The sequence below is a fragment of the Colossoma macropomum genome, unplaced genomic scaffold (genome assembly GCF_904425465.1).
Source record: "Colossoma macropomum unplaced genomic scaffold, Colossoma_macropomum, whole genome shotgun sequence".
NCBI classification, from domain to species: domain Eukaryota; kingdom Metazoa; phylum Chordata; class Actinopteri; order Characiformes; family Serrasalmidae; genus Colossoma; species Colossoma macropomum.
Window position 1 is genome coordinate 12,808,676 of NW_023494797.1, and position 17,669 is coordinate 12,826,344.

General features: G+C 39.6%; 1 protein-coding gene across 1 annotated transcript in view; it reads left to right on the forward strand.

The window, feature by feature from the left end:
• The window catches only part of b4galnt4b (beta-1,4-N-acetyl-galactosaminyl transferase 4b), a 157,874-nt gene that overhangs the window by 109,793 nt on the left and 30,412 nt on the right, over positions 1–17,669 (forward strand). Inside the window, exon 9 of the mRNA XM_036584322.1 lies at positions 11,618–11,696. Within this exon, the coding sequence (XP_036440215.1) occupies positions 11,618–11,696 (79 nt within the window). The remainder of the gene's footprint in view (positions 1–11,617; positions 11,697–17,669) is intronic.

The following is a 17,669-nucleotide window of genomic DNA, read 5'->3' on the forward strand; positions in this document are numbered from 1 at the left end:
TGATTTGCTGGTTTACAGCGAGGCATTGCGATGGCTCACACAGAAGCAAGATGTCGAAATAGATACAGGCAGGAAAATAAAATGAACCTTAGAGTAAATAAGCTAGATCATCATACTATTTAGTTAGCTATTCTAGTTACTTGGAACTTTCTAGTAGCTAATGCTACCCATACTAGCTACTTGCTTTTGATCTCAACAGCAACACAAAGTAAATTAAAGTTGTTGGCTCACTATGAAACTTCCAATTTAAGGTGGTCTAGCTGCAATTCTGAAAAAGTGGATAAAACCACACAGTATGGCTCGCTATTTACAGGTTGCTGTTGGAGTTGCCTCATTTAAAGATAAACATCAACCATGCCAGTTTTCAGTTTGGTTCCTTGGGAAAGGGTATGAAAAGTGCTGGCATCCCTTCACAGCCTGGAACGGTACAATTTCTGCACATAGTCAGCCATTTTCGTTGCTGTTGCTTAGTCGTTGTTGTTTCCTGCTGTGCTAGAATGTGGGCCGGTGTATGTAAATTTTGGGGGTGTAAATATTAATGAGTCAAGACTGTTACATAACAGTTTAGGATTTTGCAACTGGCCCATTTAACCATCCCCCCACCCCTTATTTGCAAGTGGGGGATTTGCATTTGAAGGAGAAGGTTTGAGGTTCATGATATGTCGATTCCACATACCAAACTCTGCTTATTCAACTCTGCCAATGTAAACACAGCTTTCCATTCTATAGCACCTTTTAGTGTGTACTCAATTTGATTGAATAGAAAAGCATGCAATAGTTCATATATTTGAGAGCAGAATTAAACCATGCTTTTCTTATAACTGGCTATTACTATGACTTTAAGGTTTAAGAGCATTTTTCATTATTTAATTTATTCTTTCTGAGAAACGTGGTCTCCTTACAACAGTCACTATCTTTGTCTAGTCTTTGTCTGTGTCTTTAAAGGATCTTGATATATAATATAAAATTTTCCCCACTCAGTATCCTTATTATATTCTCTAGAATCCATCTCTTGTAACAGGAGCACTCTGTATTTAGTTTGAATCTGTCAGTAGAGGATTTGAGTTAATGTAATGTTTTCCTTCAAACAGAGCTTTTCTTGACTCCGGCATATTGAATATTTGAAGTATTGAATAATTAAAGTTTTTGAAGTGAATGTGCAAAAGCAAATTAGTATGAGAGTTAGATCAATAGTTCCTCATGCTTGTGATGTTCCCTCCCCGCTGCAGGAGAGTGAGCACGGCGGAACATCTCTCCTTCAGTCTTTATTTGTGGCATGTGGCATTTGTGGGAATATGACAGATCTTTGGGGTCAGCCGGGCTCAGCCTCCCCTGACATTTCTAGAAATATCCACAGTGTCAGCGAATTTGAAATGAAAGAGATTTTAAAGGGAAAGGGAGTCTGTTATGTTCTGGATCTCTGTTAATCTAATTATGCGATGACTGTGATTTTGAAATACCTGGAAACTCTCTGTAAGTGTCACCTCTGTGTGCCCCTCAGAGATAAAAAGCAAAAAACTTCAAAAGGCTTCTCTTGATTATATTGTGTATGTAGTTCAGTTGCCGGTATTCATTCACTCTACATAAACACTCATTGCTGAATGCAGCCATCTAGACAAGTAAAGCATTATGGATGTCACAACTGCCTGGCTGCATTCTAGCCTCCATAATTTTATAACATTTTTTCTTACAGACATGATACTTATATCACTACAATCAGCAGAATTTACCCTGTTGGTCCAGGTGACCATCACACCTGTATGAGCTTGTTCTATTCCAAAACCCTTGGCATTAATACAGAGTCACCCCCCTTTGTGACTATAACAGACTTCACTCTTCTGTGAAGGCTTTCCACCAGATTTTGGAGTATATCTGTGGGAATCTGTGCCTATTTAGTCAAAAGATCATTTGTGAGGTCAGGCACTGATGTTGGACAAATAGGCCTAAAGAGCAGTCAGTGTTCCAATACATCCCAAAGGTGTTCAGTGTTCAACTCATCAAACCATGTCTTTACAGAGCTTGCTTTGTGCACAGGGGCACAGTCATGCTGGAACTCTAAAGGGCCTTCTTCATGCTGGTGCCACAAAGTTGTAAGTATATAATTGACTGAAATCCCTTTGTATGCTGTAGCATTAACACTACCCTTAAAGGGCCAAACCCCTGAAAACCAGCACAGACTATTATCCCTCAACTACCACATGTTTCTGTTGGCACTATGAATTCCAGTAGGTAGCATTCTCCTGGCATCGTCCATCAGACCCGACTGCCAGAAAGTAAAGCATGATCACTCCAGAGAACACATTCCCACTGTTTCAGGGTCCAGTGGCTCCACGGTCTAGTGGCCAGTCCTTGTGCTGATGTTGATTCCAAAGGCAATTTGGAACTCTGTAGTGAGTGATGCAAAAGACGATAAGCGATTTTCACGTTCTGCGATTTTCAGCACTTAGTGGCCTGCTCTGTGAGTTTACATGGTCTTCTGGTTTGTGGCTGAGCTGTTGTTGCCCCTTAAGGCTTTAATTTCACTATAATAGCACTTACAGTTGACCGGGGCAGATCTAGCGGGACAGAAGTTTCACAAACTGACTTGTGGCAGTGATGCCATACTATGACAGTGTGAGGTATAAAGTCACTGAGCTCTTCAGTACGACCCATTCTGCTGCCAGTAATTGTCTATATATATATATATATATATATATATATATATATACACACAGGGTGATTCAAAAAGATTAGTCCGATTTCAAAATGATTTATTTCACTTGCTAATCATTACAGAACAATGCAGTAAATTGTAAATGGTTTAAGTGAGCATAAAGTTTATTGTGTAAAGTAAGTGCTCAATATGAGCCTCCTCCAGCTGTACGGACAACATCAACAAGATAGTCAAATTCATCCCATACTTGATTGAGCATGTCGGGTGTCACTGTACTCACGTCTCTGTCAATGCGATTTCGGAGATCATCCAGTGTTGTGGAACCAATGACGAATGCTCTGAGCTGTTGGAGGTTTACTGCCGATGAAAATCATGTTGAACAGTTATGATGGATTCACTCTTATTCAAGTGGAGAACGCAAAACACTTTCTGCTCAGGGGTCTCCATCTCCTCGCAGACTGAAGGGAGCCGTCTTCCGGTGACAGTCAGAAACTTTATGACCCCCTCTTTCAATTGGTATGTGATTGGTTCCTAGGCGCTTTCACGGTTGTAAAAATATGGCGCTTGGAAATCGGATGAATCTTTTTGAATCACCCTGTATATACCCATACAGATATGAAATATCGGCTACGACCCACGTCGGTGCATTCCTAATTATAATGTGACTGAAAAGGAGAGTTAACTTTTGCTGTGCCATGCCAAACTATGAGATTGTAAACAGCCCTGTTGAATTACATTGAACTTGTTTATTTTTTCACTGTTTGTTATCCAGTAATAAAGCAGTGAGCATGCATAAAGCACTTGCTCATTGACTTCACAAAATGAACATGTGGTGAATGCAAACAAACTGAATACAAAAGCAAATATGAATGTGAAAACTTTTGGGTCCTTCACTGAGTTAAGACTGTGTTAAGACCGCGTTTGTTGACTTTGTGCTCTGCTCTGTTCCTCCTTTCTTTTTCAAAAAGGATTTATGTGGTTTGTTGCATCCTCTTCAAGTCAGTCTCTAAAGCCTGGTCTTCAGATGAGTTAGCAAAGACAACAAACATCATGGAGGATTAGAAAGTTAGAGATGGGTTGGTGGAGAGGGATTTAACTTTGGATTAGACTGCATTTTCTTATCGTTTGTGGTCTAGACAAGGTTAACTTAGAAGCTGGCAATTAGCCCTTGGCCACAGTGTCAGTAAGTATGGTTTAATTACTGTCATTGCAGTACCAGCTAAGAATCCTTAACCCCTCAAATGGCCCACCAGAGTTTTTTACACACTTCTATAACCTAAGAATAGTTCAGCCAGTTTGCATTGCAAGTCCCTGTAGATACTAAATAGTAAGCCTCAGTATATAATAAGCCTGTGATTTTAAAAGGTTAAACAGCTTTTTGAAGTATGACTCTTTGAAGAGCCAGACTCAGCTCTAGCTTGGCCTTGCTCATATTTCGCCACAAAGCCAGACGAGGCTGCATCTGTGCATTTACACTCAGTCATACATGCCACGCAATGCTCTGTCCGCTTTATCTCTCCACTTTCATCATTCAGTCCGCCTTACTTATTGAGAGGAAGTCTTTTAGATGGAGCCAGGCAATTAGTCAGCCAATTAAAAGCCCATTGTATCTCTGTCTCTGTCTCTCTCTCTTCCTCGCTCACTCTTCTTCCATTTGTACACACTGCTATCGTTATCCATCTCTCTGTCTGTACTCTCTCTCTCTCCCTTTCTCTTTGTATAATCGGAGCTCGATTGGCCATCCATTTCTGTTTGAACAATTCTTTCTGTTTCCCCTCTTTGTTCTGCCCCGGCAACAGCCTCCAGACAGAACAGACACGTCTCCGTGGCTTACAGCGAGACACACCATCACGCAGGAGTTTTATCATCAGGGGATTTCATTTTTGCATCTCTCTCAGACACACATGCTTGTTTTTATGCATTTATCCCATACACTTATCCCATATATACATTCACTGAGCACTTTATTAGGTTATATTAGGTTAGATTATTATTAGCTCTCAAAGTAGCCTTAGTTCTTTATGGCATGGATTGAATAAGGTGTTAGAAACATTCCTTTCAGATTCTGGACCATGTTGACAAGATTGCATTATGTAGTTCCTGCAGATTTTTCAGGTGCACTTTCATGCTGCGAATTTCCCGATCTACCTCATCCTAAAGGTGTTCTGTTGGATTCAGATCTGGGAAAAACCCCATTGAACTTATTGTCATGTTCAAGAAACCAGCTTGAAATGACTTTTGCTTTGTAATGGGGTGAACGATCATGCTGGAAGTAGCCATTAGAAGATGAGTAAATTGTGGCCATGAAGGGATGCACATGGGCAGCAGCAATACTCAGCCTGTGGCATTCAAAACATTCCCCACACCATTACATGACCTCCACCAGCCTGGACTATTGACACAAGGCACATGGATTCTTTCTGTTGGCACCAAATTCTGACCCTACCACCTGTGTGCCTCAGCAGAAATCAAGATTCATCAGACCAGGCTGTGTTTTGCCAGTCTTGACCTGTCCAATTTTGGTGAGCCTGTACCCATCTCAGTATTCTGTTCTTGGTTGACATGGTCTTCTACTGTTGTAGCCCATCCACCTCAAGGTCCAATGTATTGTGTATGCTTTTCACCTCACCATTATTGTACAGAGTGTTTATTTGAGTTACCTAAGTAGTCTTTCTGTCAGCTGGAACAAGTCTGGACATTCTCCATTGACGAATTTCATCAACAAGGCATTTCTGTTCATAGAACTGCCACTCACTGGAAGTTTTTTTCTTTATCGCACAATTCTGAGTAACTCTAGAGGCTGTTGTGAGTGAAAATCCTAAAAGATCAGCAGTTATAGAAATACGTCTGGCACCGACAATCATGCCATGGTCAAAATCCCATTTTGAGATCACATTTTTCTCCCATTCTGATGGCTGATTGAACATAAGCTGAGGCTTCTGGCCCATATCTGCATGATTTTATGCCCTGCATTGCTGCCACATGATTGGCTTATTAGTTAATTTCATGAATGAATAGGTGTACAGGTGTTCCTATTAATGTGCACTGTGAGTATGTATGGACCATTCTACCAAATTAGTTTAAACTAACTAAAAAACAAGTATTCAGATCTTAATTATTTTTATGACTTATGTTATAATCTATTAAATCCAAGGCCAGGGTTGGGATAGCTACTGAAAAATTAATAGCTAGCTACTTTGTAGCTACTTTCCCAAAATTTGTAGCTAGCTACAATTTAGCTACTTTTCCAGAAAAAGTAGTGGCTACTTTTTAGCTACCTTTTGAAAAGTAGTGTACGTTTAATCTGCAACGAGAAACTGTCAAACACTAAAAAGTCGCAAAGCTGAAGCCGCTTCTAATTCACCAGCTTCCTGTCTAATTGTCCCGTTCCACCTTAAATGGTGCAGTAGTACATTCTAGCGCCTCAGGCACCATATAAGGTGGAACGGGACAATTTGAACAAGAAGCTGGCGAATGAGAAACTGATTTCAGCCTCACAAAACAGTTGAATGTTGAGAGACATTTTACAAGAAACTCTACTTTTGCGGAAAACTTTCCTGACTGAGGTGCGAGAAAAGCGGCTACAGCTGACCTAAAGGTTAAAGCAGAGCAAAGTAAGTCTGCGTTTGTGTTTATATTATATTTTTAGCCTGAAGTAGCACATCAGCACATACTGAGACATTTAACAGCTATCATCATAAAACGGACACAAAATGTGGTGACTCTCAAGATGGTTTCATTTTTTGTTGAAAGGACAAAATGGCTCTTCTTAACATTTCGGTTGCTGACCGCTGAGCTAAGCCTACTAGTAAGGGTATTCTATGGTTCACATTTTGCACAGATTGCCTGAAGCCTGTAGCAAAATTGTAGCAAAAAATATCGCTATAGCTACATAAAAATGTGTAGGCACTACAGCTATTAGCTACATTTCATAAAACTGTAGCAGCTACAGCTGCTAGCTACAAAAATTTGTAGTTAGCTACAAAAAGTAGCGTGCTACTTAGATACTCCCCCATCCCTGCCCAAGGCATTAATTGAGATAACAATAAATATACACAAAAAAAACAAAAAAAAGAGTTTTAGTCTGTAGGCAGAGCCGTATTTTAACCACACCCCTGCATTGTACAGCAGGAAGTGAGACTGCATCCCTGTCCCTCATGACCACATGGTGAGCAGTTGGATTTCATTGATTTGAAAATTAGTGTGTAACTTTACTGTAAATTAAGTAACTTTACTGTAAATTAAGTAATTTTCTACTCCTCACAGTTGAAGTTATCTCAAACACATTCAGTGATGTTTTCATTAAATATGCTTTTATGAGAGTATTACTATTCAAAGCTGTGTTTGCTAGTCATGTACTGGCTAGCATTTTTGAGTTATGCTCAAAACTAGGTAAGTCACTACTGAAACACTTGGTAAAGTTCTGGTAGTGTTATGATTGTTTCGTTAGTAATAAAATGGAATGTTCAATCATTGTTTTAAAAAATAAACATAATTAAGGAATAAGATCATTCAGAGCAAAAGGATTTTTGTTTAAAGTACAAGTCAGTTAAAAGTCCAAAATGTGTTTGACTTTGACTTTGAACCAATGATTCATGTTTATAAGTACCTCTATGTAATAATGGTATTCCATATATCTTACATAAGTATTATGTAATAATAATTTCATATATGTATTACATTCAGCACTGTGCAGAAATCTAAGGCACCTAATTACATTATTTAAAAACATTTATCTTAGCAATAAATGTGTTTTGCCAGTAAAAGTACAAGATGATTAAATGAACACATTGTCACACTTAAAACCACTTCTTATTATATTATAACAAAACCGCTATTGAATATGAGTTATTCATTTTTGATTGTCAGGAAAAAAGGCAGAAAAGCAGGGATATTGTTCCACACCTCTAATGTTCAGTCTTAGAAGTGGGTTTCATTTTCTACTCCTCACAATCTAAGTTATCTCAAACACATTCAGTGATGTTGAGGTCTGGACTCTGGGGTGGTCAGTCCATTGTTCTGAAAACCCCAGCAGCTTATATATTATATATACATAACTATATTAACAGCTAGCTGTAAACAGGATACTGCACCTCTCAGGTCTGTGTGTGTGTATGTTTGTACAGTATGCTTGTCTTCAACTTTATCTTCTTTCATGGTGCTCAGGGATGTCTTTTCAGTTGACGCTCATTTTTCACCCACCTGCCCTCATTTTCTCGCTGCACACTGCAGTGTAATGTGAATTGTGTTGGGCTGCTTTCATCAGATGATCTGTACCAGCAAACATCAAGCTAGATTCAAAGCAGAGGAGGGGAGAGGAGGTTTTTGGCTGACGCAGGCCTAACAATTTATTTTGTTTGTGCTGTCGAGTGAAATTTAAAAGGTTTCAGGGAAACTTGCTGCTAGCTCCACTCCATAACGAAATGACCACTTTATGGCCAGCGACATTCATTATGATATTAACAAAAAAGCCACTGTATAGGTCACAACTGGGGACACAAGCCTTCATTAAGTGCATTCATTAACAGCTTCAAGACTTAAATTGTCCTCTGACACAAAATAGTCGATCAGCCAAGATATATTTGGTGTCTTTAGTTTAGTTTAAGTTTCCTAAATCAGCAAGGACAGCTAGCAAGTAAAGAAAGCTTATATCCCTCTAATTACAGTGCTAAAACATGACAATTGGAGTTAGGCCTTTAGTATGGGCCATAATTGTCAAAACTTGGCCTTAAAACAAGAAAAATAAAGGCCTTTAAGATAATGCTAGTTTCTGCTACTATTATTATTATTAGTGTTGCTAAAGTACTTGTAGATTGATAATACAAGTGTGATGTTACCATTACATGAAAATGAACTGCAAAGTCCAGTCGATATATTTTTTTATTGTCCAGAACTAAACAGGCCTTCTCTGCAAGCCTAGACCCTGAGGGTTCTCCACTGACCAATTAGCAGTGTGCAAACTGCATGCCAAAATCATCACACACTTTCCTCAAACCACACTGAGCTGTTAAGCAGTCTCAAATAGACTTGCTTATGTGGTTACTCACAAAAGTAGATAAGAAATCGACAAAAGTGCGGACAAACTTTTCTACAGTACAAAATGAAAGAAGCAAACATCAGAACCAAACATGTCTTGGCTGATCGACTATATTTGATATAAAGGGAATGTTTTTCCCTGAACATTTTAAGTCTGAATTAGGAAAAGCTGAAATTGACGGACCCCATGTTAATATTTCAGTAGAACATGCAAACAGATAATAACGGAGCCTACTAAATCATACAACATGGACATTTATCATGCTCTCTGTGAGTGTCCTGAGATGACTGTGGTGCTGGTAATTCGTGATGGGAGGATTGGAGGAGGACTGAGGGTTTGCAGATCCATAAACTTCGATCTTTTGCATTTCTAAGACCTTTTTTTCTCTCCTCAGAGTTTGACTGATTAGCCCTTTTTAGATGGTCCCCTATAACATATCTACACATGTTCAATATGTTAACAAACGATCTAGTGAAGCTCAGGTGTTTATCAAGTGTTATGGTTATGGTTAAGATTAGGAACCAGGCGGGTATTTTACAAAGCAGGTTTTATCAGTAAACTGGAGAACGTAAGCCAAAGGTTGAGGATTGTCCAGTAGGAATGTTCCTTAGCTCTTTTTCAGTTGGACAGGTTTGTTTTTTTGGCCTATATTATCAGGCAGACCAAGAAATATTGTGAAATTTATTAAATATTCCACAGAATTTGGCTGATGGTTTGTTTTTTGTTTTTATGTTAAAGTTATGATTAGAGTTAGAGTGAGAGCTGGGTTTAGGCCAAGCCTTGACATTGGTGCAAGAAAGAACGATATCTTCTAAGAACCAAAACATGATCATGCTTAACTGTTCTGGACAATTTGAAATTTCTATTACTGACTAATACTATTGCTTTTTTATTCTGTGTGGTCTACACTTTTAATTCCACATTCCGGCCTAAATACAGCATTTAATATATGTTATTTGTCACAATACGTAGCATTCTGTGGTGCAGCACTGGATCCCTCGGCCTCATTGGTTTGGCAGAATTCACAATTTTGTATAATTCCACAGCAGCAAAGGAATCCTGACTGCTAGCTTAGCCACTGATTCCAAACATTCCAAACAAGGTACTGATGCTGGATGAGTAGTTCTGGACCACAAACTCCCTCCAACTCATACCAGAGGTATTGGATGTCGCTCCATCGCTCCAGAGAACACAGTTCCGCTGCTCCACAACTCAGTGCTGGGGGGCTTCATGCCCTTCTAGTTTGAGCTTGGTGAGCTTAGGATCATGAGCATATTTAGGTGACTGGAAATGGAAGACAAATTGAGCATCTATAAAGCAGCAATAGTTGACCATAAAAAATATGACCCATTTTTCAACATCTGAGGAGAACTTCTCCACGGGCTTCAGCGGTCAAGCAGTAAAGCCCAGCCCCTGCACTCTCTGTGTTCCTCTTAGATGAACATTGATTTCTTCAGTGAGCAGTAAGTCAGAGGTCCGCGTGAAGCCTCCTGTGATGTATAGGCTACATGAAGGACGTGTCACATGCATCTTATCTGGCGGTCTGACTTAAAGCATTACTCACATACACCAAGCCCAACCATCTGTCACCCATCACTTTCGTGCTCACTCCTCCCTTCTGTCTCTTTCCTTTTCTTTCTGTAGTCTCCTTTCTTTTTCTACTGCTCTCTGTGCCTCTGCTACATGGTATGGTACACTAAAAAGCCCTTGCTGGAAAAATATGTATATAGTCATCCCACCTGCCCAGCACAGTTAGTGCTATTCTTCTATATACTCTCTCTATATATAGTATATATAGTACTAACACTTTATATAATATATCTATAATGCAATATATGTAATATATAGGCTCAAGTATATTTGTGAGTACACTAAACTACTTTTTCCACAGTTCTTCTTTAGCCATTCACATTGACTTGCTAATTCTGTTTGTGTTTGTGTAAAATCCCAGGCTTATTACAGCCTAAGGCTTATTATTCAACTATGGAAAACAATGCAAACAGAGTTAGTCTTAAGTTATAGAGCTGCTTTACCCCTCTCATTTTCAATGTTACCAAAAGAATGCCAAGAAAATGATGCAATTTATTATTATTTCAACCTCAGATTCCTTCCAGTGTCAGTGGGGTTGTTCAGTGTCTTCATCCCCCACCTTTACATTACACATGTGGTGTTGGGGTGAACCCACGAGGAATAAAAGTGTGGAGGTGCTGTGTCCTTCACTCTGTTACATACATGCATGGCCTACTGTTAGTGTGTGTGTGTGTGTGTGTGTGTGTGTGTGAGTATGTGTGCATGTGTGTGAGGGTGGACAACATGGACAGGCTGCTGACTGGCGACGATATTTTAAACATCTGGTATTTTAAATAAACTGTTAAGGCTGTATTGAAAACAATAATGTGGTGGGTCCACCAGACCACTGAGTAACAAACCCATGAACACCATACAAGGGTTAGGACTAAACATTTCATTTTAGACCAAAATGATTCCAAAAAGAGAAAAATAGCATCTATAGCCTCTCTCTCGCTCTCTTATTCTCTCTCTCTCCCTCTCTCTGCTCACCTCCGGTGCCACCCATCTTATGCCAGAGACTGTCCTGTGTTTGGCTCATTTCCCTGGAGTGCCACAGCGCACGTTCATGATCAGGAGGGGTCTCTAGTCAGACCCCATCCCTGTCCTGGTGAGGGTGCGGGGTGCGGAGCAGATGGTTCTGCTGCTGTACTTTGTGTCACGGCTCCCTAGAGACTCTGTTTCTGACAGAGTACTTAACCCAGCATGTGTTCTCATATGGAGCTGGAGAAGAACCTTCAGCGCTGTCCTCTTTCTCCTTACCGCTCTGACTCCCCCCTTTACTTCTCTTCTGCACTGACGTGTGTTTCCCCTGTCCTCTCTTTCTTTCCCTCCCCCTCTCTTTCCCTCCTCCCCTACAGTCTGATGTCCTCCAGGCGCTACTACTTTGAGATTTTGCACAAGCAGGACGACAAAGGCTCAGACCACGTGGAGGTCGGGGTAAGTTTAGTAGTGTGAAACTGACACAAGTTTGCTTTGCTTGTAAAAATGATAAGCACCACCTCCAGCACCTGTACATGAAGTAAAGGGTCCTGAAAAGTCCTCGGCTTGGATTGACACTTATAAGAAAACCTTTAATCCGTATAGTAAATGCACGTTTGAAGGTTCTTTAAACTTTCTCACATCTCATTACAGTGCTTGCAAGGCGAGAACTGTGTTGTTGTGTCTGTCTTTCCTTTTTTCTTCTTCTAACGCAACTAATACAGCTTGAATGCACAAACTCCAACAAAATGGAGAATTTCAGCGATTTACTGGCATTAATATATTTTTTTTGGTCATATTTTATTTTAAAATTGTACATTTTCCCATAGACCTGTATGGTGGATACCCTGATTAGCTGTGCTTGTTTAATATGATCTTTCATCCTTATGACTTTTCAGTCACCTCACTTCTTTCTTTCCTTCTTTCTGTCTTTCTGTCTTTCTTTCCTTCTTTCTGTCTTACTTTCATTCTTTCTTTCTTTCTTTCTTTCTTTAGTGTCTCGTCTATCTTTGTTTCTTTTTTATTTTTTGTTCTTTCTTCATTTTTCTTTGTTTCTCTTTCATTTTCATCTTTTTCTTTCTTTCTTTCTTTCTTTCTTTCTTTATTTTCTAATCTATCTTTTTTTGTTTCCTCCTTTCATCTTTTGATCTTTCTTCCTTTTCCTTATTTCTCTTTCATTTTCTTCTTCTTTTTCTTTCTTTCTTTCTTTCTTTCTTTCTTTCTTTATTATCTAATTATCTTTGTTTCTTTTATCTTTTGTTCTTTCCTCCTTTTTTCTTTATTTCTCTTTCATTTTCTTCTTCTTTTTCTTTCTTTCTTTCTTCTCTCATCTGTCTTTCTTTCTTTTATCTTTTGTTTATCATTCTTCCTTGTTCTTTCTTCTTCTTCTTTTTCTTCTTCTTCTTGTTCTTTCTTTCTTTTGTTCTTTCATTCTTTCTTTCTTTCTTTCTTTCTTTCTTTCTTTCTGCCAAAGATTTTAAGGTGTTTTTTCTTGCAAGCTCTTTCTTTCCCTCAACAAATGCAGAACTAATTTCTAATAATGGTTCATTAAATAAAAATCTGTTTGAAAACCTTTTTATGGAAATAAAAATGGTTCTTCTATGGTAGTTGTTGTCAAACTGGTCAGACGGCCCACATTTTTGCTCCAACCCAACATGCAATGCATAGTGATAGAGCAAAAGTTTCTTAACCTGTGGGCCGCAGACCACCAGTGGGCCGTGAAGCACCCTCTGGTCCATGGGCCTGTACCCAGGGGGAGGCAGTAGTTCGTAGTGGGCCGGTACTCCACCCATATATGGGTCTCCATCAAACAGCTGAACCGGTCCGTCAAAACTGGTGGGTCTCGGCCCACTTCCAGCCGAGCCCTGTTCAGTTCAGTGCTGATGGCAACGCATTTTATGATCAAACGAGGGAATTCATCAATAGAGCTGGCTTTGCTCTTCTAGCAGAACATCCATGCTGTGCTGTCAGCATAATCTGCCTGGTTTAACATCTGACTCTTTACAGGCTCTCTTTGCTCTCAGCTGCAGCTGTTAAAAACGACAGACAAGCCTTAAAATAGTTGCCAAGATCTGCGTTTGATTCTTGGTCGAGCATCAGTGACCTGAACAGTTAAACTCACATTGATAAACCAATGTCAAAGAAGCAGATATCAAGTAAGGTTTATTATCATTGTTGATTGTGACAATGCTAATCCAGAAGCCCACTGAGTGGAGTGAGGTTTATTTCAAATAAGGCACTAAAACCCTCAAAACTAAAGAGACATTTCAACCCCAAACAGTGATTCCTGTGGGAGCCACAAGAATATTTTCAGCGAAAACGTGATGGTCTGCAGCTCCAAATCACAGTCCACATCTACATCTACCTTTGTTCTTCTTCTTCCCCCTTTTTGACATCTCTGCAAAAATGTGTTTTTTTAACATGTATGTTTTCTAACATAACTGGAAATTTTGGTTTCTGTGACTGAAGTGAAATGGGTGATCTGATCTTTTTCAAGCTCTTATTCAGAGGTTTTTGGTGTGAGCAATTAAGAAGGTTCTTCACACGCAGTGTCACATTTATAATAGCAGTTCTTTAAACAACCATCTATTGAATAGGTTCTTTAAGACAGTGCTTCTCAAACCAATCCTCAGAGCCCCCCAGACAGTCCACATTTTTGCTCTGTTCATATGTTTTGGGAGCTGAGATTGAGGAGAAACATGGGCTGTCTGAGAACCAGTGCTTTTTGGAACCAAAATTGGTTCTTCCATGGCTTTACTCCAAAGACCTCTTTTTGACACCTTTATTTTAAGGAGTGAACAGACCAGACGAAGCACTAATGCAGTCTTGAGAAGCTCCTAAAGAGGTTGCTGCTGCCTTATTATTTCCATACCATTGAAGAGGAGCCTGTCATATAGACGACTTCTCAACCACTTAAACTGCGTTTATTGTATTATTTTTATAAGAAGCTCTGAGTGAAATAAACAGAACAGACTGCTGAACTGAACTGAGAACTCAGAGACACTCTGACTTTATCCTATAAGAGCTTCATTTGGCTCTCCTGCTCTATTCTCATATGCTCTCTCTGTCTCTCTCTCTCTCTCTCTCTCTGGCATTCTTTCTCTCTTTCATTTCTCTCACTTTCTCTTGCATTCCCTCTCTTTTCTTTCTTTCTCTCTCACTTTCTTGTCTCCTCTTTCTCTGTCCCTTTCTGACTGTCTTCCCCTTTTTTCTCTTGTTTACTCTGTCTGTCTTTTTTCTCTTCCTCACTCTGTCTTTCTCTCACTTTCTCTTGCATTCTTTCTCTTTCTTTTTTCTATCTCTCGCTCTCATTCTCTCTTTCTCATTGTCTTTCTGTCTCTCTACCCCACACACTCTCTCCCTCTCTCTCTCCCTCTCTCTCTGCCTCTCTCTCTCTCTCTCTCTCTGCTCACCTCCGGTGCCACTCCTCTTATGTGAGAGATTGTCCTGTGTTTGGCTTGTCCATCCGTCCGTCCGTCCGTCCGTCTATCTATTTATCCATCTATCTATCTATCTATCTCTGTCTTTCTCTCTCTTCTTCTCTCTCTCTCTCTCTTTCTGTCTATCTCTCTTTCGTTGTCTTCCTCTCTCTTTCTCTTTCTCTCTCTCACTTTTTGTCTCTCTCTTGCCATCTATCTCTCTCTCTCTCTCTATCACTCCTACACTGGATTATTTAGGAAGTGGAAACTGAATTGGTAGAAGACACGATGCAATTTAGTCCTGCAGAAAAATGTAAATGTGTCATGAAGACCCTGATGTAAATCTACAAAACACTCTCTGACTCACTGCCCGTAATGACCAGAGCCGAGTTACGGCTCCACTGCAATACAAAACGTGTCACACTTTACACGTTTATAGTGGATACACCCATACAGAGCAGGGCCTTTCTGAATGTGCCTCACAACTGCCCTCATAACTCCTGACCCATAAAAAGCGTTTACTGATATGGCTGCTCGCTACATAACTGCATCCTTGAACGGCCACAGTGATTCTAGATAGGATGATTATTATGTCCGCGCTCGACCCAGACAAATTTAACCAGCGTACTTCCGTGCTTTTATTAGAGAGACAGAAAAGCGGGGGCGAGCATTCTGACAGAGATGGAGCGAGGGAAGGAAAGGGGCCAATAGGAAAAGAGGCAAGGAGAGGGAGAATTGGAGAGAAAATGAATAGGAAATGTATCCGCTGCTCCCTGCATTTAGACCAACCGTGCGTGAATGAGGCCGAATGGCTGTGACAGGAAGAATGCACGAAGTTCAGGAATAGAAAACCTGAACTTAAAATGAATCTCCTCTGGAGGAGAGACAAGTAAAACAAAGTTAAGAGGGTTTGAAAACTTTCCCTTCAGACAGATGTGATGGTCATGTTTAGTGACTAATGAGGAGAGAAAAAGGATGAAATTACTGTTATAAAATGGATAGTTTGGATTCTAAAATCTCATTGGCTGAGCCACATTCAAAGCTGGAGTAAAATGCTCTGCATGTAGTACAGCACAAAAGATGGAGATCATCCTTCATTTACCTAATTTGTCACTGCTTGCATCATCCCTGACAGCACTTCTTAATCGTGGTAAAATCACAGCAACAAACTGGATTTATTTCATCTGGAAAAGTTTGCATTAATCTATAATCCATCCAGAAATAATTTATGTTGCAAAGTTTTGCATAATTGCCCTAGAATGAATAACATGCCAACACACAGATCCTTTTACCTGTTTTTCCCTTCACTTTAATCATAGTCAGTTCCCTCTCGCCAGCTAAGTCTGCCCCTTCACACAATGCTACCAGTCTGGGAGGGTGAAGGTTAGCTGGTGCGTCATCTGACTCGTGAAGCAGCTCTACATCTTTTTGAACTGCCACTAACGCAAAGTCATTGGACAGCTCAACACGCTTGGAGGAGAACGCTAACTGCCAATTCTGGGTAACACTTTATTTGAAGGCTACTTACATAAGGGTATCATAATACATACATAAGCACTAAACATATTTATAAGGTAACACTTGAGTATTTATAACAGGTTACGCCAATAGTCGCAAGATACCATATGCTGAAGTAAATTATATTTTATTAAAATATGTGGGACTGATATAAACTTCAATACTAGACCTTCCCATTACTTGTGAATGAGGTTTCATAACTGTGTTATAAATGGAACAAATGTCTTTCACTTTGATTTTATGTCCTTTATGTCAATGCAAAGTAATCTACTTCATAGCGTCTTATATCGTCTTGCGATTACTAGTATGAGCTGGTCATAGGTACTCAAATATTGCTTCATAAATATGTTATTCAGTGCTTATGCACATGTTATGCAGTCCCTATGTGGGTAACCTTCAAATAAAGTGTTACCCAATTCTGTTACATTAGCTAACAGATGCCCACATTGGCTAGCATCACACTGGGTGATAGGGGAAACAGAGGACAATCCTGCCTACCCAGAGAGAGCGAGGACAGTTATGCTGTCTTGGACTCCCAAACACAGATGGTTATGGCATCACCAGGGATCAAACTTGCAATCTCCTGATGACCGATCAACACTTAGACAGTTGCAGTGGTACTAAGTAATAGGCCCAAATGGCTAAATCTGATCGTAAAATGAGTGTACGCAGTTTCATTATTCATCAGGATATCTTTGGCATGTCTATGTCATCAGAATCTCATCAGGTCAGAGTGTATGTAAATTTGTGTTATCCTGAATATTGCTTGTTGTGCAGGTATATGATCAAGATGATTATCAATACCATGAATAATTTTAATCATAACAATTAAAAAAAAGAAATAATTGATGATAGAAAATACTTGTGTAAGAAGCCTTGTCAGCTTATAAAGTATATAATTCAGTTTGAAAACTCAACTTGTAGTTTGTAAATGGAATTTATGTATTTAGCCCTTTAATTTTTATAATTTCATTGACCTTATTTCTCTATTGCTGTCAGTGTAAAATATAAAAATCCAGTAGTCACTAACATTTTTACAAGAATTACAGTATATCAGTGTTTATTCTGTTAAAATAACCTAAAGCGGGATAGAAAGAAGGGCATGACCTGCTAGTATGATTGAACGGATGTGAGAGGACATGTAAGCGTTCAGGTCAACAGAATTCCTTCTGCTGTTCGTGTTTCCCTGCGGACCCATTGGAGAAAAACGAGCTCATTTGTATACTCAAATCATCACACGGATCACTTAAGCCCTTTGCAAAAGTCTCTCTTTGATGAATTATTAATCGTGAAATAAAACCAACCTCCAGCTCTCGTCTCTCTGAGTATAGCTCAGAAGCAGTAGGAGTGTGACAGCAGGATGGCATGCAGGCAGAGTGGAGTGAATTAGTTCTAGTCATGAGTGAGGCTAGGCCTGAGTTGTCATTACAGCAGTGCTGGGCAGATGCTGCAGGAAGAGGATGTTCAGTGTTTTGCTTGAAGTAAAGCACTAATT